The sequence below is a fragment of the Dendrobates tinctorius genome, unplaced genomic scaffold (genome assembly GCF_039654945.1).
Source record: "Dendrobates tinctorius isolate UK_male_01 unplaced genomic scaffold, ASM3965494v1 ptg000043l, whole genome shotgun sequence".
Lineage (NCBI taxonomy): Eukaryota > Metazoa > Chordata > Amphibia > Anura > Dendrobatidae > Dendrobates > Dendrobates tinctorius.
In genome coordinates this window covers 2,337,400-2,360,387 of record NW_027361711.1, presented here as the reverse complement: position 1 = coordinate 2,360,387, position 22,988 = coordinate 2,337,400, and the positions used below count along the sequence as shown (strand labels likewise).

Genomic DNA, 22,988 nt, shown 5'->3' with positions numbered 1-22,988 from the left:
TCACTTTAATATAAAAAATATCAAAATTCTTTATTAAATACCAATAGTACAATACAAATCACAATGATGTCCTCATGAATAAATGTGGGCAATAGATCCCAAGGATCACCCCCTCAACCTCCCCAAGATGGAAAACCCGGCAAGTAACACAATTAGGAATATAGCACATATTCTATCACATATCATAGTACCATGTCAGTGTCCAAAGGCTGAATCACTACACCAGTCACCAGTTATCTCCTCCTTGACAAAGCGGCGGGGGATGTCGCGAAACGCGCGTCGGGGGTTCCACGGCTGGGTTCTCCTCTCCCTCCCCTCCCTGGTAAGTCACCATATGGCTCTCCCTGCAACCTCTGTGGGCACTTTTTTATGGTATACCTTCACCATGCCCTCATAGCAGGCAGCACTGGAATCTTATCTGGCCATTGATTTGTAGTGATTCAGCCTTTGGACACTGACATGGTACTATGATATGTCATAGGATATGCGCTATATTCCTAATTGTGTTACTTGCCGGGTTTTCCATCTTGGGGAGGTTGAGGGGGTGATCCTTGGGATCTATTGCCCACATTTATTCATGAGCACTTCATTGTGATTTGTATTGTACTATTGGTATTTTTAATAAAGAATTTTGATATTTTTTATATTAAAGTGACTGCATGCTCTTTTGCTTCTCCTGGTTTCTACTATCTAGAAAGAGTTGTAATATATTCATTTTCTCATCTCAGCTTTGCCAGAATGTGCAGCATTAACCTGCAAGGCAAATATGCGCTGTGTGAGGTCACAGACTGGAGCCATGGAGTGTCAATGCTTACCAAATTTTGAAGAGAAAGGCTCCCGCTGTGAACGTAAGGCTTTTACCGTACTTAATTACATTAATTTCATGTCATGTTCATTATGTAAATATTAATGCTGCTCAATTGTCTGATTCCTTGCCAGACTTAACATTTTAACAAGTAGGGGTTGTTCAAAATGGAGAACATTTTTATAGCTAGGTTTGTATGGAATTCATTGTAGTAAAAATGACATGGAATCCTGATTGTCCTCACCATTCAGATTACAGCGATACCTAATAGGCACAGATATTTTTTGTGCAAGTAATGAAAAAAAAATCTGAATATTGCAAAGAAAAAATTTTGCTTTGTGCCGCTGTTTTCCAAGACGCGTAACATTTTTATTTTTAAGTTGGTGGCTTGTTTTTTGTACGATCTGAAATTTTTATTGATACCAATTTTGGTTACGCACGATTATATTATTTTTTATTGTTTTATTTTTTAAAGGAGGCGAGGGGACAAAAGAAAACGCAATTCTGGCATTTTGATTATTTTTTTTTTCGCTTACTGATCTGGTTGATTAATTCCATATCTTAATTGATCTAACTCGTTATTGTGAAAATAGCAAAACCAAGTACGGTATATTTAATTGACATTTTTTTCCCTTTTTTTCTGTATTTTTAAAAGGTGATTTGAAATTAATCACATTTTCAAAAATGGTTTTTATTTTTTACATTATTTTTCAGTCCCCTAAATCAACTTGAACCTGCAATCATTTGATCGTTTATACTGTATACTGCAATACCACAGTATTACAGTATGTAGTGAAGATCTTGGTTTCCTATTGAGCTTGGCTAATGGCTGAGCTTCACAAGGGTGCCATGATGACACAGCAACAGAGGACTTCAGCAGACCACCAGCTACTATAATCCATCGGTCCATTACGATCACATCATGGAAGACCGATGGGAGATGGTGCTCACAGGCACTGGTGTGCATTCCTTTGAAATTCTGCTGTCAGAGATTGACTATGCCATTGAAATGGTTTATTGCTGCGTCCGGCACTTTGTGCCAGTCACAGCTGTTAGTGACAGATACCAGCTATATACACTGCTCAAAAAAATAAAGGGAACACTTAAACAACAGAATATAACTCCAAGTGAATCAAACTTCTGTGAAATCAACCTGTCCACTTAGGAAGCAACACTAATTGACAATCAATTTCACATGCTGTTGTGCAAATGGAATAAGCAGATGGAAATTATTGGCAATTATCAAGACACCCTCAATAAAGGAGTGGTTCTGCAGGTGGGGACCACAGATCACATCTCAGTACCAATGCTATCTGGCTGATGTTTTGGTCACTTTTGAATGTTGGTTATGCTTTAACATTCGTGGTAGCATGAGACGGACTCTGCAACCCACACAAGTGGCTCAGGTAGTGCAGCTCATCCAGGATGGCACATCAATGCAAGCTGTGGCAAGAAAGTTTGCAGCGTCTGTCAGCGTAGTGTGCAGAGGCTGGAGGCGCTACCAGGAGACAGGCCAGTATACCAGGAGAAGTGGAGGGGGCCGTAGGACGGCATCAACCCAGCAGCAGGACTGCTACCTCCGCCTTTGTGCAAGGAGGAACAGGAGGAGCACTGCCAGAGCCCAACAAAATGACACCCAGCAGGCCACAAATCTGCATGTGTCTGCATAAACGGTTAGAAACCAACTCCATGAGGATGGTCTGAGTGCCCGACGTCCACAGATGGGGGTTGTGCTCACAGCCCAACACCGTGCAGGACGCTTGGCATTTGCCACAGAAAACCAGGATTGTCAAATTCGCCATTGGTGCACTGTGCTCTTCACAGATGAAAGCAGGTTCACACTGAGCACATGTGACAGACATGACAGCGTCTGGAGATGCCGTGGAGAGCGATCTGCTGCCTTCAACATCCTTCAGCATGACCGGTTTAGCAGTGGGTCAGTAATGGTGTGGGTGGCATTTCTTTGGAGGTCCACACAGCCCTCCATATGCTCTCCAGAGGTAGCCTGACTGCCATTAGGTACCGAGATGAGATCCTCAGGCCCCTTGTGAGACCATATGCTGGTGCGGTTGGCCCTGGGTTCCTCCTAATGCAGGACAATGCCAGACCTCATGTGGCTGGAGTATGTCAGCAGTTCCTGCAAGATGAAGGCATTGAAGCTATAGACTGGCCCACCAGTTCCCCAGACCTGAATCCGATTGAGCACATTTGGGACATCATGTCTCGCTCCAGCCACCAACGTCACGTTGCATGGCAGACTGTCCAGGAGATGCTTTAGTCCAGGTCTGGGAGGAGATCCCTTAGGAGACCATCCGCCGCCTCATCAGGAGCATGCCCAGGCATTGTACAGTTGGGAGGTCATACAGGTACGTGGAGGCCACACACAATACTGAGCATATTTTCCTTGTCATGAGGCATTTCCACTGAAGTTGGATCAGCCTGTAATTTGATTTTCCACTTTGATTTTGAGTATCATTCCAAATCCAGACCTCCATGGGATATTCATTTTGATTTACATTGATAATTGTTATGTTTTATTGTTCTGAACACATTCCACTATGAAATGAATAAATATTTGCAACTGGAATATTTCATTCAGAGATATCTAGGATGTGGTATTTTAGTGTTCCCTTTATTTGTTTGAGCAGTGTATTATAGCCGGTATCTGCCATGTGTAGAGAGAGCTCAGCTTCTTAGCCCCTTCCAAGCATGCAGGCTCCTTCCCATGATGCAGGAAGGATTTAATAGAGATTATGATATAGGAAAAAAAAATGTCAAACATTTTTTAAAAATTATCATGGAAAACTGATTTAAACAACGTGTGATTCACACTCCTTTTTCTTTACAGCAATTAATCCTTGTTTGAAGACTGTTTGTCATGCGGCAGCACACTGCTTCTATATTGGCCCAAACCAACACAACTGTACATGCAAAGAAGGCCACGGAGGTGATGGTGTCGTGTGTTTCGCCATCGATCCCTGCCAGACGAACTTTGGAAATTGCCCCACACCATCTTCTGTCTGCAAATATGATGGTCCTGGAAAGGTGAGAGAGCAATGCACTATACATTATATAGAGGAAACAAATAGTTTCCAAAAAATAAAAGCACCAGTGTTGCATTCTTGATTTTTCTGCAGTCTCATTGTGAATGTGTAGAAGGTTACAGTCATTTTCAGCCGGGAATTGGGTGCCAGCTGGAAGACATGTGTGCAACTAAGAATACATGCAGCAAAAATGCTAACTGCAGCACTGTTGGTCCTGGGAAAATTGAGTGAGTAGTTTTCTTGTATGTATATTAATATTATGAGAAAATAAACACATTTAGATAATATTTGTCATGTTTGACAGATGTGTATGCAAAAAGGGTTATTCTGGTGATGGTGTTGTCTGCTATGGAAACATTTTGGAGCGAATGAAGCAAATTAACCGTGAACCAGGACAGTGGCAGGGAAAACTTTCCACTGCGATAGACTTATTTGGTAAGTAGAACATTAGGAGAGAAAAGACCAGACTAATAATGGTATGCACATCCACATTATAATAAAATATAGACAAACCTTTATTACACCTCAGACAAAATTGATATAAAAACATTTAAAAACAAGAAACTAGACCAATAACCAACACCCCCTATAAAGCTGTATATGACATGCGATGAAAATACACAAAAAAATCTGAAATAGGCTGGTTGATGGACGGAGCACTTATTTGGTAAGTACTGATATGTATAAAATTGTTAACTGCTTTCTAAAGGGTGTAATCTAATCACAAACATATATTTCCTTTTCCATACATATGTGATGATATTATATTGGTGAGTGGCCAACAACATGGACCCCCTCTCATCTATGGCCAGAAAAGTAGAACCTCATCCAATCCCAACCCTGATATTCTACTCTCCACTCAGATGGGAATTTCATAAAGAGATATAAGGATAATATGGAGTTATTGTATATTCTAGCAACACACCACTTATATTTTCGAGATTATTGTAATAGGCTGAACACCTTCCAGGGTCTCGATCCATTCTAGCACCCCAGGGTGGGGAGCTATGCAGAACGGCTAGCATAAGCCAAGTAGTGAAGCTGTGTTTGGTCTCCAAGTGTAACAGGGGTCCAGCCGGATCCCATGGTGCCAAAACCACTGCCCTATGACCTTCCGTTGGGAAGTTATGATCTTTCATAAGTTTTAGGAGTTTTAGTGACAATCCCTCAGGTGAGGGGGATTAGGACCATGCTGGTGGCAGAAAAGGGAGTAACCGATCAAGGGGTTAAATGCTTGTAAAAGGCCATGTGCTCTCTCTCTTTGCCATGCATGCTGTTCACTTCTAAAGGGGGGCCATGTTGAATAATGTGCTGGAAGGAACTTGAACCAACTCACAGCCCCATACACCCATTCGACCCAGCACACATGGTCGAATATGAAACCGGTAACAGACATAATTCATCTGCTTATATTTTTTGTGCTTCACCTGTATTAGTATATTGGACCATTGTATATGTGGCGCCCCTGAGGGTTCAGTCGCCACAGAGGTACTGCACCTCCTCCTGAGGTGTAGTACCCCACCTTTCAGGTAAGGTGGAGACACCTGACCACACTCCAACACCTGCATCCCACACAACATAGTAGTGTAGCAGAGCACCCTTTGGTGGCTCCCTGCTTGGAACACGAAGCGTGCTGGGAGGCGGGTGGAGTTTAGTTTGCACTAAAAGAGCAGGAAGAGGATAGGATTTAGTCACAGGAGTCTGACGAGGTCAGTCTGTGAAAGGAGATCCCCTGAGTGGGATGAATGAAGGAAGTGCTGCAGCCGACCTCAGTGATCTGGGTCCGCTGGCACAAGAAAGGAACATTGATAGAAAGCCTGACTCTCCATAAGAAAGAAAGGATTGATACGGAACGTGAGGAGAATAAGAGAACAAGGACCAGGGTTAGAGGAGAACCCTTCCCAAGTTCTAAGCGCAAGGCCGGGGTACGGTCCCCGAGGTTGTATGGATACTAATATTCCTGCAGCAGACAACGGAGGAATAGAAGTAGTGACCGCTTTATTCCCACACCAGACTTGGGGGCACAACAGCAACGTGTGTGAGCCGGGACTAGGTAGAAGGCATCCCCGAAGCAGGCTACAGCTGTCTGCCGTACAAGTAGAATTCTTAGGAACATCTGACAGGAGGAACTCCAGTGTAACTCAGTACTGTGAGTACTTCACTCAAACGCGCTAAGAGGGAGATGTTCAGAAAAGGCACATATGTTGGCGGAGTGTTGGAAAGGAGTACTTCATCTTGCCTGGAAGTTGACTGAGCTCCTGACCCGGAGGACACGGCACGGATGCGGGCACCTGTACCACAACAGACTGTGAGTAAAGCTTTGGAACTACATGCCCTGGTGTCCTCCACTTATTCCTGCGCCAGCCTGCCCGACACCGCTACATCCCTCCTGCGCCCGATACTACACCATCTAAGTGTCACTTCACCTACACTGCCCTGGGACTACAGCCCTGCCTGTGGAGGGCTATACCATCATTGCTGCACTACACCATCAGTCCCAGAGGATCTGTCTGCAGCGTCGGCTTAACATTTGCCGAACACCACAGGTGGCGTCACGAATCACTTATAAACTTTCACCACCATAAGCACACCGAAACAACCCCTTTTGCAATGGAGCCCCAGGGCCACGGACCGGACTGCTGCCATGACAACTCCAGTTGAGAAGATCAACTGGCCCGGTACCGAGTACCCCACGGCCCTGGCGAGTGAGGGCGCTCCATATATGTATAATCATTGTGTATATAGTGTTTTGTCTAGTGTGCTGTTAAGGCGAGTAAATATATCATTTAACCTTGGGGTGCTCTTTTATCTCGGTCCACGAATCCACACATCTTGTTCTCGGTTTTAACTTCACATGCTACCTGAGCTGGTTTCTGGCCCGATATAATCCCATTAACGGACAGGGCATAAATATAATAAAAAAGTCATGGCAGTGCTACCGGGCTGGCAGGGCTCTGTTTCATTGGTGCTAGTGAAAGAGAACCTCTCAGCCTGTTAGGGTTGTTAGCAAGTGTGTTGCCACCTTCTCTCACGCTCCGTGCCTCCCAGGACACATGTGACAGGTGGTGTCTGTGTAAAACTATGCCAAGCTTACTTTACGTGTCCCCAGGTGGTGCAGAACTTCACGTTGTTGCAAGTGAGGAGACCGTACTGCGTGAACCCTCCAACATAAAAGTGACATCAGGCTGGATGGCAAGAAGCAAGTTAATTACAGCCTCAATTCATCTTTTGTAGTTTTTTAGCTCACTTTCCTTCTTTGTCTGGGGTATAAATTGCTGTTTTTGCATTAAAATGTTGCACGCAATTCATGAATTTGGGTTCAAGTCAGAAGTAAGTTTTCTTCCTGACTTGAGCAGTTTTTGAGACTTTTGGCACCAAAAGTTGCAAAAAATGAACAAATATTAAGTGTACTCAAAAATACACCTGGGGGAGGAGTGAAGTGAATTTGCTCCAAATTTCACAATTTTTAAAAAAGTCACAATTGATGAATCAGGCTAAAACATTTCGAATTACTAGACTCCACAGACAAAGTGGAAAAGGAAAAAAAATAACAGGCAAGCACATATAAATTAGACTTAAAAAAAGGGCACAAATAGAATAATGAACTGAGTGGAAGCAAAAAAGAAGCAAAACACACTAAACTAGACTAAAAATTATTGCAAAGGCAAAGATGAACCGGGGCCTATATCTTTTGTTTGACTGCTTGCACTTTTTATGTTGCTTCTCCTCTTAACTAGAATATTAATGAATGTATCTGTTCCCTTTTCCCAAAGAGGAATATTCATGGCCACTCTCATCACTAGGACCATTCACTGTCCTAGTACCTGTAAACAGAGGCATCAAAGCAAGGGATGTAAGTATATTAATATATGTAAAAAAAAAAAAAAGTGATTAAAATGACAATTTGTGACATCCCAATTAAAACCATTTACCGATGTACCAAAGGTTGTCCTAACTTATGCACCATGGTAATAACTTGACAGATCTTGTTTTAAGGCCGGGGTCACACTTGCGAGTGTAATGTGAGAAACTCTTGCATCAATACCGGGCACTGCCGCCGGCACTTGGGACCGGAGTGTGCGGCTGCATGTATTTCTGTGCAGCTGAACGCTCTGATCCCGAGTTCCGGCGGCAGTGCCGGGTATTGATGCAAGAGTTTCTCACATTACACGCGCAAGTGTGACCCCGGCCTAAGTGTCAAATTACACTTTTTTATGGACAATTCTGATATCCATCCCAGTGCTTTGCTACCTGAGTCAATTTAACCTTTGCTACATCTGCACATCTATTTTTCATTTGTATTCTTAAAGAGCACTGAATGAATAGTAAAAATGAGCGGCTGATAACATTCACAAATAGACTGAGGAAAACTGTTATATAGACAAGTTAGGCCTCACTCTCACCTCAGTTTTTTTTAGTCAGTGTTTCATCAGTGCTTGATCAGTATTTGGTCAGTATTTTACCTCAGTACCTGTAAGCCAAAACCAGGAGTGGGTGATAAATCCAGAAGTGGTGACGTGTTTCTATTATATATTTCCTCTGATTGTTCCGCTCCTGGTTTTGACTTACACATACTGATATAAAATACTGACCGAATACTGAATGTGAGAATGTGGCCTAACACACATAGTACACACAGTATTTGAGGACCAAAATGTTTAGGCCTTATACACACATACCCAGTATTTGTGGAGCAAAAGTAATCTCAGCTTACAGCTATCTTATCTGATACCCTAATATACATGCACACTCAGATCTGCCACGCGTGCTTGTTCATTTTACCAGAGGGAAACATGAGCTGTCATAAGACACTTTTAGGGTATGTTTCCACGTGCCGTAATGTCTGCGCTTTGGATGGAGCGGAAAGCCCCGCCCCCTTCTGTACACGCGGTGATTCCGGATGTGCTCACTGAACACATCCGGAATCGCCGCAGCGTATCCATAAAGTAGGCTATTTACCTTGTGGAGACTGAGTATCTCCGCAAGGTAAACAGACATGCTGCGGTCTAAAAAGACGCACCGCATGTCCGGTTTAGTGGGTGTGTCACATGTCACCCGCGTATTAGGACGCATAGTGGAGAAGGGATTTCATAAAATCCCCTCCACTATGCTGTAACTTCTGGACTCTGCGGAGTAAACGCTGTGGCTGTACGCAGCGTTCTATCCGCAGCAAATACTGAATGTTTCCGCTATGTGGAAACATGCCCTTAGAAGCAGCTTTTCTCCTGACAGGAGCAAGTGACAGACACAAACTCATAGACCGGAAATTTGGACTTAAACTTGGGCTGCATGCACAAATCAATAAATACGTTTTTGCTTCCAAATGTATACTATTCCAAAGAATATTTGTCAGATAAATATAATCATTGTATAATCCTATGAAGTACCATTTTGCTGTATATGGCATTAGCTCTACATAAGACCTTTCTCTTCTATCTCAGGTAAAGAATCTTAAATCAAATAAGGAAAATGCTCTGTACTTTATCAAGCTTCATATGATTGCTGGGCAGCTGAATGCTGAAGATTTCAGCAGCACAGATTTAATTTACACACTGACCGGAAAATCAGGGGAAATAACAGCAAACGATACGGTGAGATTATGCACATCATAGGAATCTCTAGACTTAAAGGGGTATTCCCATCACCAAAATCCTATCCCAATATGTAGTAGGTGTAATAATAATATTAGAAAATACCTCAGATTAGAAATGTAGTATAGTTCTCCTAATTCTCTATGACGCTTACCCCATGTGCAGGGCATTGCAGTAGCTTAGGTATCCATGGTTACGACCACTAACAACTAACTGTCACTATATCAGTGGTCGTAACCATGGATACCTAAGCTACCGCAATGTCCTGCACATGGGGTAAGTGACATAGTTTATCAGAAGAACTATACTACATTTCTAATTGGAGGTGTCTATTGTTAGTATTGCACCTATGACATGTTAAGTTAGGATTTTGAAGTTGAGAATGTCATAAAACAAAAGTTCACTATGCAATTGAGAAAATACCAATCTACTTTTGCTTGGTGGCAATTAAACCTGATTCAGATGTATGTAGAAAACAGCCCGAGTATGGCACATGTTGTATGGTGTGGTCGCAGGTCTCCCAACTCGAACTCAAGAGCTTCATCGTCAATTTCGGTTGAAGAAATTCAGGTGATTCATATGAATGGACTTTACATTTTACTGTAATTTCTAGGATAATGAGATGAAGATAAGGATTCGGGGAAGTAAGAGGAGAGGGAGATTTTTACAGAAAAATATAATTGCCTCCAATGGAATCCTACATATCATAGACAAGGCTATGGACTTTGTGGAACCAACTCTGGAAAGTAATACTAAAGTAGGTGACCAATTTTCTATAAGTGTATGTTCACACTAAGTTTTTTTTTCTTGAATTTTGAAGCGGGTCCACATCAAAATCCATATTAACAGTATTCAAAATGTTCATATTATTTTTAGGAGACTATCATGGAAATACTTCAAGAAAATGGTAGATACAATCGTTTCAGAGCTTTACTGGAGGTAATCATTTATGTTTTCACTTTTTTTATTTTTTTCTAAAAAAATTGGATTTTGAGTATTGCAAGTTCTTTATATCACGTGTGTTATGTTTAACAGAAATCTAACCTTGGGCCAGATTTAGAAAAGGACGGACCCTACACGGTCTTCGTACCCAACAATGCTGCCTTGTCTGAAATGGAAAATGGAACATTGGACTACCTGCTATCCCGAGAGGTGTAGATACTTTCTTACATCATCCTAGCACAGGGCTGGACAACCTGCTGTAGACTGAGGGTTACAATGTCGAATTATATCACTACCAAGCTGTTAAAAAAATAAAATAATAGATTCCTGTCTGAGATATTTATCGCATATTGACAGGAGGGGCTTTTTGTTTTTGGGATTCCTATTTATCAGGATTACACAGCAACAAACTATACATAGCTGTTGGAGGGACGTGTTTTTTATAACTTTTGGATCACAGATAGGCGTACCTATTTTTAGTGGTTAGGTCTGCCTGTGTTTTTGTGGAATTCCTCTGGGTACTCCAGTTTCCTCCCACACTCCAAAGGACAATGATTATGTCTGTAAAGTGCTGCAGAATATGATAATAATAATAATCTTTTATATATAGCGTCAGGCTTGGACTGGCCTATATAGTAACAGGGGAATTCCCCGGTGGGCCACTGTGCAGATTTGGGCCCCTAACCCCACTGTAAGGGCAGTACTTGGCATACTTCACTATATAGACAGGTGTGTGCCTTTACAAATCAAGACCTATCAGTTTAATTAAACACAGCTGGACTCCAGTGAAGAAGTAGAACCATCTCAAGGAGGATCACAAGGAAATGGATAGCATGTGACTTAAATATGAGTGTCTGAGCAAAGGGTCTGAATACTTATGACCATGTGATATTTCAGTTTTTCTATTTTAAGAACTTTGCAAAAGTTTCTACATTTCTGTTTTTTTTTCAGTAAAGATGGAATGCAGAGTGTACATTTAATGAGAAAAAATGAACTGTTTTAAATTTACCAAATGGCTGAAATGAAACAAAGAGTGAAAAATTTAAAGGGGTCTGAATACTTTCCAAGCCCACTGAATATATATATATATATATATATATATATCCCAGCAGGTTACTATAGCTCAAGGGTTACAAAACATCTACTGTACTTAAAGGGGTTTTTCTGCATTCTGATATTGATGATCTATCCTTCAGTTGTCGGTTATGTTCAGATCAGAGTGGATCCATTACCTAGATGACAGATCTCCGGCTCCATTCACTTGAGTGGGATTCAGCCGCAAAGAACTTCCTAACTTGGCGCTACATTATATAAACATCCGTGCATTATCAACAAGAGGCTGCAGCACTTGTCAGTTTCTACTATACTGTATTAGTGGCTTATCCGAAGTTCCATAAAACCCATTTAATCAACAAAGATAGTTGCTCTTCTGCGTTCTAACAGAAAAATAGTTTATGGTATTCTGTATTGAATTGTTTGCATTGTATATGTATGCAGGGATCTAGGAAACTTCTGGAGCTGTTGAGATACCACATTGTTTCATCTGCTCAGGTTAGTGATGCCTCTTTCTGAATCTTCCACCATGCTGCTGTGCATTTTCCACTCAAGTCCACTCAAGTGTCTTCGTAGCTATCGCTTCTTTACTCTCAGTATTGATTGGGACCAATATCTTTTGCAACAAACACTATGCGTATATCTGCAGTCACTGACTGGTGGACAAAGAGGTGGAAAGGTGCACTAAAAACATGGAAAAGAGCATTTATCATGAATAAATTAAAAGGGTTGCCAAGGCTTGAGCCAAAGTCCGTACTGACTCTACCTAACTGAAGATGCCGAATTGTGAAACTGGGAAACACTGCAGGAGAGAAAAGCGCCAATAGGGTTTTATCCGATGGTTATTAATTCTTGATTAGTTTGCACTCACCTGATCTTTTATAATATTCAAGCATATAGACTCATCCGAGCTGAAAGCTGCAGCGGATCCACAGGTCAAACCAGTGACCGAATCATAGTATTAAACTAGATGTGTATTTCCTGAAGAAAGTACAGATAGTGCTTTGAAATGGTGCCTGGGCTGCCCCTTTAAGAGAGACTTGCCTGCTGCCCCTGCAAGACTTTCAACTCAGGATTCGTTTTAACTGTGGGTGCCTCTCAGGGGCCACTTTGGCCTGTGGGGCCCCTCAGGGTCTGATTTGGTGGGTTGTGCCCCTCAGGATCCGATTCGGTGGCCTGGGCTCTTCAGGGCTTGAATTGGTGGACGGGATCCCTCAGGGTCTGATTTTGTGGCTGGGGCCCCTCAGGGTCCGATTTTGTGGGTGGGGCCCCTTAGGGTCTGATTTTGTGGGCGGAGCCCCTCTGGGTCCAATTTGGTGAGCGAGGCCCCTCTGGGTCCGATTTGGTGGGCGGGGCCACTCTAGGTCACACCAATGACCGAATCATAGTATTAAACTAGATGTGTATTTCCTGAAGGAAGTACAGATAGTGCTTTGAAATGGTGCCTAGGCTGCCCCTTTAAGAGAGACTTGCCTGCTGCCCCTGCAAGACTTTCAACTCAGGATTTGTTTTAACTGTGGGTGCCTCTCAGGGGCCACTTTGGCCTGTGGAGCCCCTCAGGGTCTGATTTGGTGGGTTGTGCCCCTCAGGATCCGATTCGGTGGCCTGGGCTCTTCAGGGCTTGAATTGGTGGACGGGATCCCTCAGGGTCTGATTTTGTGGCTGGGGCCCCTCAGGGTCTGATTTTGTGGGTGGTGCCCCTTAGGGTCTGATTTTGTGGGCGGAGCCCCTCTGGGTCCAATTTGGTGAGCGAGGCCCCTCTGGGTCCGATTTTGTGGGCGGGGCCCCTCAGAGTCCGTTTTGGTGGGCGAGGCCACTCTAGGTCACACCAATGACCGAATCATAGTATTAAACTAGATGTGTATTTCCTGAAGGAAGTACAGATAGTGCTTTGAAATGGTGCCTAGGCTACCCCTTTAAGAGAGACTTGCCTGCTGCCCCTGCAAGACTTTCAACTCAGGATTCGTTTTAACTGTGGGTGCCTCTCAGGGGCCAATTTGGCCTGTGGGGCCCCTCTGGGTCCGATTTGGTGGGTGGGGCCCCTCAGGGTCTGGTTTGGTGGGCAGGGCCCCTCAGAGTCTGTTTTGGTGGGCGGGGCCACTCTAGGTCCGATTTGGTGGGCAGGGCCACTCTGGGTCCGATTTGGTGGGCAGGGCCCCATAGTGTCTGATTTGGTGGGCGGGGCCACTCTGGGTCTGATTTTGTGGGCGAGGCCACTCTGGGTGCGATTGGTGGACGGGGCCACTCTGGGTCTGGTTTTGTGGGCAAGGCCACTCTGGGTCTGAATTGGTGGGCGGGGCCACTCTGGGTCCGATTTGGTGGGGGGGCTCCATAGGGTCCGATTTGGTGGGCGGGGCCACTCTGGGTCCGATTTGGCGGGCAGGGTCGATCATCCTCCGATTTGGAGGCCGGGGTGGCTCGGCTTCCGATTTGGAGGCCGGGGTGGCTCGGCCTCCGATTTGGAGGCCGGGGTGGCTCGGCCTCCGATTTGGAGGCCGGGGTGGCTCGGCCTCCGATTTGGAGGCCGGGGTGGCTCGGCCTCCGATTTGGAGGCCGGGGTGGCTCGGCCTCCGATTTGGAGGCCGGGGTGGCTCGGCCTCCGATTTGGAGGCCGGGCTGGCTCAGCTTCTGATTTGGAGGCCACGGTGGCACAGCCTCCGATTTGTAGGCCGGGGTCGATCAGCCTCCAATTTGAAGGCCGGGGTGGCTCAGCCTCCGATTTGAAGGCCGGGGTCAATCAGCCTCCGATTTGGAGCCTGGGGTCACTCAGCTTTCGATTTGGCACGTCGGCCCTTTAAGACTCATTTTGGTGCGCCGGACCTTTAAGAATCACTTTGGTACGTTGGCCCTTTAAGAGCCAGTTTGGCGCACTGGGCTTCTAAATCCACTTTGGCACACATTCTCTCTCAGGGGCATGCGTCATGTGATGAAGCTAGATTTGCATTTGTGCTTTGGGTTTTGCTTTAAGAGCTGATATTATCTGGCAGAAACTGTGTCCTTGTGGGGTCATGTAAAGTTCGTAGGCGTTGGCATAGTAACTGGGTGTGCCTGCGCATATCAATGAGCTTAACTGCCGCAACTGGTCCTCAAATTTGATTCGCCTCACGACTACCCCATGTATTCCTATGGCAAAATGTTCCCATTGAAATGCATTGAGACAATGCATTCCACTGACGGGAAAAAAAAATTTCAAATGCAATTTGCACAAAAACTACAAATCCGATCAACACGAAAAATACTTAGCACACCACTCATGGACGCTGGCTTCGAAATGACGCCTCAGCGGAGTCTGTGCTTGTAGCAGTTCGGGCCGCATTAATTGCGGAAATCAACTGAATAATAAGAAGAACTAGATGTGTATTTCCAGAAGGAAGTACAGATAGTGCTTTGAAATGGTGCCTGGGCTGCCTCTTTAAGAGAGACTTGCCTGCTGCCCCTGCAAGACTTTTAACTCAGGAACCGTTTTAACTGTTGGTGCCTCTCAGGGGCCACTTTGGCCTGTGGGGCCACTCAGGATCCGACTCGGTGGCCTGGGATCCTTAGGGCTTGAATTGGTGGACGGGATCCCTCAGGGTCCGATTTTGTGGGTGGGGCCCCTTAGGGTCTGATTTTGTGGGCGGAGCCCCTCTGGGTCCAATTTGGTGGGCGGGGCCCCTCAGGGTCCGGTTTGGTGGGCAGGGCCCCATAGTGTCTGATTTGGTGGGCGGGGCCACTCTGGGTCTGATTTCGTGGATGGGGCCACTCTGGGTCCGATTTGGCGGGCAGGGTCGATCAGCCTCCGATTTGGAGGCCGGGATCGATCAGCCTCCGATTTGGAGGCCGGGATCGATCAGCCTCCGATTTGGAGTCCGGGGTGGCTCAGCCTCCGATTTGGAGGCCGGGGTCGATCGGCCTCTGATTTGGAGGCCAGGGTTGATCAGCCTCCGATTTGGAAGCCGGGGTGGCTCAGCCTCTGATTTGGCGGCCGGAGTGGCTCAGCCTCCGATTTGGAGGCCAGGGTGGCTCAGCCTCCGATTTGGAGGCCAGGGTGGCTCAGCCTCTGATTTGGAGGCCAGGGTCGATCAGCCTCCGATTTGAAGGCCGGGGTGGCTCAGCCTCCGATTTGGAAGCCAGGGTGGCTCAGTCTCCGATTTGGAGGCTGAGGTGGCTCAGCCTCCGATTTGTAGGCCAGGGTCGATTAGCCTCCGATTTGAAGGCCGGGGTGGTTCAGCCTCCGATTTGGAGGCCGGGGTCAATCAGCTTTCGATTTGGCACGCTGGCCCTTTAAGACTCCTTTTGGTGCGCCGGCCCTTTAAGAATCACCTTGGCACGTCGGCCCTTTAAGAGCCAGTTTGGCGCACTGGGCTTCTAAATCCACTTTGGCGCACATTCTCTCTCAAGGGCATGCGTCATGTGATGAAGCTAGACTTGCATTTGTGCTTTGGGTTTCGCTTTAAGAGCTGATATTATCTGGCAGAAACTGTGTCCTTGTGGGGTCATGTAAAGTTCGTAGACGTTGGCATAGTAACTGGGTGTGCCTGTGCATATCAATAAGCTTAACTGCCGCAACTGGTCCTCAAATTTGAATCGCCTCACGACTGCCCCATGTATTCCTATGGCAAAATTTTCCCATTGAAATGCAATGAGACAGTGCATTCCAATGACTGGAAAAAAAATTTTCAAACGCAAATTGCGCACAAACTACAAATCCGATCGACACGAAAAATACTTAGCACACCACTCATGGACGCTGGCTTCGAAACGACACCTCAACGGAGTCTGTGCGTGTAGCGGTTCGAAATCAACTGAATAATAAGAAGAATAAGTTAGCAGCGTTCGGATTACATGATAGTGCTTTCTTCAAAGCACTATAAATAGGAGGATTTGTGGTTATCATCCACGCTGCTGTACAAATAACGGTCCAGCAGTCACTGCTGGCCATGTGATTCCCTTTGGCACCAGATATGAATGTGGAATCTATTTAAACAGTATGAGGTAATATTGTAGGATTATAGCATCTCCTGATGAAGAAGTCCTGTGGACTTCGAGTTCGAGTCCGAGTCACGTTGAGAGAATAAAACACCATTTTTCACCTTCTACACGTCTGGACCGTTATTTGTACAGCAGCGTGGATGATGACCACAAATCTTTCTGTTTTACTACTATGAATTGTGAAACTGTTAAAAGGAACAGGATGAGTCTATTCAGTATGTACGCAAATTGCAAACATGTGGTCATGTGGACAACCACTTGCATGGGAAATACAGAGGTATCGTGTGTACCGCATGGACGAATCAGCAGTCTGCAGTCACAGAGAGTGACTGCAGACTTGTATTCCAAGCCTAGATAACCCCTATTATAGGGCCATGGTATGATGTAGAGCGGGGAAGCTGTACTGCTGGCAAACTGTCTGTTAGCCACCATATAGACTTTGTTCTTCTGCTCTAAATATTTGTTACAGACCACTAACCATTTACCGTACTTTTCTTTTACAGCTAGATGTTGCAAACATCATCTCTTCTACTAAAATTATGAGCATGGCAAACCAGTTAATCCAGTTTAATACAACAAGTAATGTAAGTATTGGAGATGTGCTACTTACATGTAACATGTTGTGGCACAAATGACATAATGGAGGCTCTCTATTTGACCAATACATCCTAATATTGATTTTAATTTGTCTTTTTTTATTATATATTTTGAGCATTTCTAGCCATGAGAGCATAAATTGCCTTCAAAAGTGTAGAGCCCTGTTCACATATACAGTATGGACAAATATCAATGGCGCTTCCACAGTCAGGGATATAGGCAAAATTAATATGTTGTACCATACACAATACTGTCTATACTGAACATATATATATATATATAGTGTGTGTGTGTGTGTGTGTGTGTGTGTGTGTATATATATATATATATATTATAATGTCTTCAAAAAGCAAAAATGTTAATCAGCTTACTGGTTTCAGATTGTATCTTCTAATATTGGAATGAAAATGAGTGCTTTACATATTTTGCATATGTGAATACTGACCATTGTTGGACAGCACATAAGTTTGTTTGCTTTTAAAGGGACAAATTCTAGTTAACGGTGAAGAGGTTGAGGAAGCTGATGTTGCAGCAAAGAATGGCCGTATCTATACTCTGGATGGCGTTCTTATTCCACCTTCTATACTGCCTATACTACCACATAGATGTGATGGGACTGAATATGAAATAAAACCAGTGAGTAGGTTTGAAAATTATTTGTTAATGAGCAGCCACAATCTTGGAGGAAGATCTATAGCGTACCATTAGGCTATGTGCGCACGTTGCGTATTTGATGCATATTTGCTGCGGTTTTTTACACGCGTAAATGGAAAGCTTATGCAATGACAATCCTGAAGTGTTATAAACATGATCAGTAAATTTCAGTCCGTATTTGCAGCGTTTTATTTTCCGCAGCATGTCAATTCTTTTTGCATTTTTGCCTGCGTTTTTGACCCATTGAAAGGACAAGAAATAAAACGCATCAAAAACGCGCGTATTTTCCGCTGCGTTTTTCTGCCAAGAGATGCAGAAGTTTCTGCAAGCGAATACACAACATGCGCGCATAGCCTTAAAAAGGCACAACAGATTCAATGTTAAAACAAAATTGCTAATCTCACTATACTTTTGAACAAATTTCCTAATTGGGTTTTTTAGTCAAGTATCTGCTTTTAAGCTCATGAAATTCCACAGCATATCACGGTTTTGTGTGTAAAACCGTTCTCAGATTGTCAGACATTTGGGTACTGGATTAATTTGCTTTTCTGCTACCGCTTACTCTTTTTCCTTTATTTCTATAGACTTTTTTACATAGTGTTTCAGTGCTGTATACTGCTTACAACTGTATTTTTACATAGGGCTCCTGTGTCTCTTGTGCGATGGTCCTCTACAGTAGATGTCCACTGGGGAGTACAGCAACAGTAAGATCTATGTCACTAGCAACGTACTGAAACTTCTACAGGTTGTGGACTGGTATAACATATATCTTATTTGCTTGCAGGCTCTGTTTTCACATAGATGTACTTACCAAAGATCTGTTATGGATAGCGAGATTTCTTTGTCTGGTTGCTCAAGATTCTGCAACATGTCTGTACCGGTAAGTCTGCTTCTTTGATACCAGTATTGCCCCAATATATGTAATTTTGTGTGAATTAATATAACAATATGTTGAAAATATGTATTTAAATTGGTTTTACGTTGTGATCCTCTTCCAGGTACCAAAGTGTTGCAAAGGATTTCATGGCCCTGAATGCAGACCTTGTCCTGGTGGCTTTACTAACCCATGCTCAGGAAATGGAGAGGTAGATTGCTTGCCTTAAAATGTTTGAGTGAAGTCTTTTTTGCCTTCAACATATATAACATTCTATTACTTATCGTGTTCTGTTCCTGAGTTATTCCAGATCTGCATTTCTGATTCTGCAGGTTACAGCACTGTGAATCTGTACAATTAGCCTAGAGAATAGGTCCGTAACTTTTCTCAACGTCCACTTAAACAATCTCATAGACCCCATTCACCAGACAGACCCCAAAAGTGTGCTCTTTGTTCTTTGTCTTGCTAGTATCAGTGTGCATTTTGTTTAACTGTAAAGGAAAGCGGAGTAAGCCGGGCTTTTTTATACAGCGAGACACCAAATAGAATGTATACCATTTTGGGTATGTTTTTTTCATAATGGTCCCAATTCATCAGGACCAGCGATTTTCACGCTCGTCTTGATGAAGGGCTTGTTAGATTCAGATGCTGGAGTGAGATTTCTGGCTTAAAGGACACCACAGATTGTCATGAAAAAGGCGAGCTGTGGTATTATCCTCCCACTGCACCCCTGTCCAGACCCAGCTCTATCCATTTTGGCAGGTCTGGAAGAAAAGGGCGTGAAAATGCAAAGGGTCGCTAAATTTTTGCACAACTCCAAGTTGCGAAAACCGTTTGTGACTTTTCAAAGCAATTTATACTCACAAAATTGGTTTGATGAATTGGGGACAATGTTCCCAACATTAACAGATATCTAGGCATCCATCCTGACTGTCGGACCAGCATCACATGAGCCTAGGTGTCCCAAAGTGGCCAAAAATGCACCGTGTCCTTTACCTAAATTATAAAATGTATTCAGTTGTATAAGTCTGGAACTGTCTCTAAGCCGTGTGCTATGCAATATTTTATATTGAAATTGTAATGAAATAAGAGAAATACTAGATATAATTCCTAATGACAAACAAAACTGGCATCTTAGAATGGTATGCTGTATATATCAGGAAACCATACATTATATGTCCACACCAAACATGTTCTGAATTTAGTCTAAATCAAAAAATACCAAACCTCTGCACCATGGACACATGGACGGGGGGCCACAATGGTCTCATGCCTATTGTAAAAGTTGTTTTTTTTCTTTTGCTGTGTTTTAAGGAATAACTTACCATTTTCCAATGAACTCTCAGAATTTATGGGCACTTCATGAGAAATATATCAATCCATACATGCAATGATGGCTAATTTACCTGGTCGCTCACCATGGATATTGGCTTTTATTATACATTTCTATTATAAATTATATATATTTATTATGTTATTTCCTATCTTTCAGTGTGTGGATGGAATGACAGGGAATGGGACGTGCATCTGTGATGAGGCATTTGTTGGCTCCAACTGCCAGCGTTGTATGGATGTAGATATGTATGGCCCTCGCTGTGACAAAAGTAAGTTCTATATAGTAATTTATTAATGTTTGTAATAATGCAGCTAGAGGATTTATGAAATTAGGAGTGTCTGTCATAATGCATGAATATGTGAATTGTATCTCAAGATTCTCTATATCCTATATGTAATTCATAATGACCTCAGTACTGTTGTCTGCTACGCAGACCACTTTTTCTTAAATACTATATTCCCCAATATAAAATGAAAATACCCTATACTCCTCTACCATACTGGCGCCATACCAGCAATGTCGGTGCCAGGTCTCCCGAAGATTGCATGACATGTGAGCCCTGCAGCCAGTCAGTGGTCATTAATGGGCTGCTGCGCTCTCCTTTCTTTAAAATGTCTGAGGTTTGTCTGAAGGAAGTTAGAGCCCATTAGCAACTGATTAACTGCAGACCTCATACCGCATAACGATGTCATGCAAACCTTAAGATATGCAATGCCAACATTGCTGGAGTGACGCTGGGTTGAGAGTAGAGTACAGTGTATTTTTATTTTACATTGGGGACTATAGTATTTAAGAAGGAGTTGTGCTAGTAGTAGATAACCACTTTTAAGGGGCTCATCTTTGCAGTCACTCTATGAGACTGCAGACTTGTAAATCCTCAGATCGCACACGGCTATGAGGATTCTCTAACTCCGGGAATGGCAGGCGCATTGCTGCAAGTAGGTAATTTGCATACATGTGGTCAAATGCCGATTACATATGCGTTGTCTCACTCAAAGCAGGTGTATTGAACGAGGCCTGACACATCTAATCAAAATGTGGTCAGAAATATGCAAATCTCATTCTTGCCGTCACATGACTGCTTCTTCCTGGTGCCAGAGAATCCTCACAGCGTGCACTGTGTGCAATGTGAGGATTCACAAGTCTGCAGTCCCATAGAGTGCAGACTTGAAGCCTAAGGACCTATAACCCCTTTTACTACAACAATTAGAGTATTTTACTATATATATCACCTGTGAATGGTAACTAGATTCAATAGAGTATATGGACTGTATATGCATTAATATTTAATTGACATATTTGTGCTACATATACATTATTGCACAAAATTGCTGGAGCATTATTATTAGGCTTTGGTTCATATCAGATAGGTAGTTTTTAATCTGCAAATAAACATTTATTATTAAATAAGCATCAAAATATTAATTATCGTTACTTGGCCTCAGAATGTGGATGTGTCCATGGAAGATGCAATAACCATATAAACAGTGATGGTAGCTGCCTGAGTGGATCTTGCAAACTGGGGTATGCAGGACAATTCTGTGATAGCAGGACTACTACTTGTGGACCTCTCATTCCCTTCTGTCACGCTCATGCAGACTGTGTATACATCAACGGATCGCCAAGGTACTCCTAAGTGTGCTAATATTGTATTCATAAAGTGCTGAGCATCTGATATATATATATATATATATATATACTAGCTGAAGAGCCCGGCGCTGCCCGGGCATAGTAACTAACTGTGGTTAGTTATAACAAATTATAATTATCCTCCATCCCGTGCCATATACCCATCATACATATCCACGATCCCATAGGCCCTTGCCCATATACCCATCTTACATATCCTCCATCCCATAGTCGAGTGCCCATATACCCATCACACATCCTCCATCCCATAGTCCCATGCCCATATACCCATCATACATATTCGCCATCCCATAGTTGAGTGCCCATATACGCATCACACATCCTTCATCTCATAGTCCCATGCCCATATACCCATCATACATAGCCTCCATCCCATAGTCCCGTGCCCATATACCCATCATACATATCCGCCATCCCATAGTCTTGTGCCCATATACCCGTCATACATATCCTCCATCCCATAGTCCAGTGCCCATATACCCATCACACATCCTCCATCCCATAGTCAACCATTATGATATCATAATGAGCGGTGGGGCTTGCAAGCTATGATGACATCAGCGTCGCCATGTCAACCATTATGAAATCATAATGAGGGGCGGGGCTTGATACACACACTTTTTCCCCATTATATAGATAGGGGCAAAATTGTTTGGTGAATTGGAACGCACTGGGTCAAAATTTCGCCTCACAACATAGCCTAGGACGCTCTCGGGGTCCAGACGTGTGACTGTGCCAAATTTTGTGGCTGTAGCGGCGACGGTGCGGATGCCAATCCCGGACATACACACATACATGCACACACTTGAGCTTTATATATATATATATATATATATATATATATATTCAGTTTGTCTGTTTTTTTCTCTCTGTAGGTATATTTTTGAGTAAAATGTAAATTGTCCTTTTAGTCTACAAACATGTCTCCGAATTTCCAAGCAATAAATTTTGTTCGTTTTTTTCTGACAAGGAGAAATGGTCAAAATAAAAAAAAATGCTTTCAGACCTCAAATAATGCAAACAAAACAAGTTCATAATCATTTAGAAACAACAATATTAATGTTTTAAATCAGGAAGAGTTCTGAAATCAATATTTTGTGGAATAACCATTATTTTTAATCACAGCTTTCATGCGTCTTGGCATGCTTTCCACCAGTCTTTCACACTGTTTCTGGTGCAAAAATTTAAGCAGTTCTTCTTTCTTTTATGGCTTGTAACTATCCATCATCCTCTTGATTACATTCCAGAGGTTTTCAATGGGGTTCAGGTCTGAAGAATGGGATGCCCATGACAGGGTTTTGATGTGGAAGTCTCTTAATTTTTTCCAGAGCTCTCTCTCTCTCTCTGTCTCTCTCTCTCTCTCTCTCTCTCTCTCTATATATATATATATATATATATATATATATATATATATATATGCACATAAAGTGGGGAAAATAAGTATTTGAGGCAATATCGATCATGCAAGTTT

The 22,988-nt window shown here is 43.2% G+C and overlaps 1 protein-coding gene across 1 annotated transcript in view; it reads left to right on the top strand.

Annotated features, from left to right (window-relative positions):
* The window catches only part of STAB2 (stabilin 2), a 335,756-nt gene that overhangs the window by 111,073 nt on the left and 201,695 nt on the right, over positions 1 to 22,988 (top strand). Inside the window, exons 7-23 of the mRNA XM_073575159.1 lie at positions 729 to 848; positions 3,654 to 3,850; positions 3,943 to 4,076; positions 4,154 to 4,284; positions 7,623 to 7,702; positions 9,291 to 9,440; positions 10,054 to 10,197; positions 10,317 to 10,379; positions 10,476 to 10,592; positions 11,880 to 11,933; positions 16,910 to 16,990; positions 17,487 to 17,639; positions 18,299 to 18,361; positions 18,442 to 18,537; positions 18,656 to 18,742; positions 20,024 to 20,135; positions 21,313 to 21,493. Of these exons, the coding sequence (XP_073431260.1) occupies positions 729 to 848; positions 3,654 to 3,850; positions 3,943 to 4,076; positions 4,154 to 4,284; positions 7,623 to 7,702; positions 9,291 to 9,440; positions 10,054 to 10,197; positions 10,317 to 10,379; positions 10,476 to 10,592; positions 11,880 to 11,933; positions 16,910 to 16,990; positions 17,487 to 17,639; positions 18,299 to 18,361; positions 18,442 to 18,537; positions 18,656 to 18,742; positions 20,024 to 20,135; positions 21,313 to 21,493 (1,963 nt within the window). The remainder of the gene's footprint in view (positions 1 to 728; positions 849 to 3,653; positions 3,851 to 3,942; positions 4,077 to 4,153; positions 4,285 to 7,622; positions 7,703 to 9,290; positions 9,441 to 10,053; positions 10,198 to 10,316; positions 10,380 to 10,475; positions 10,593 to 11,879; positions 11,934 to 16,909; positions 16,991 to 17,486; positions 17,640 to 18,298; positions 18,362 to 18,441; positions 18,538 to 18,655; positions 18,743 to 20,023; positions 20,136 to 21,312; positions 21,494 to 22,988) is intronic.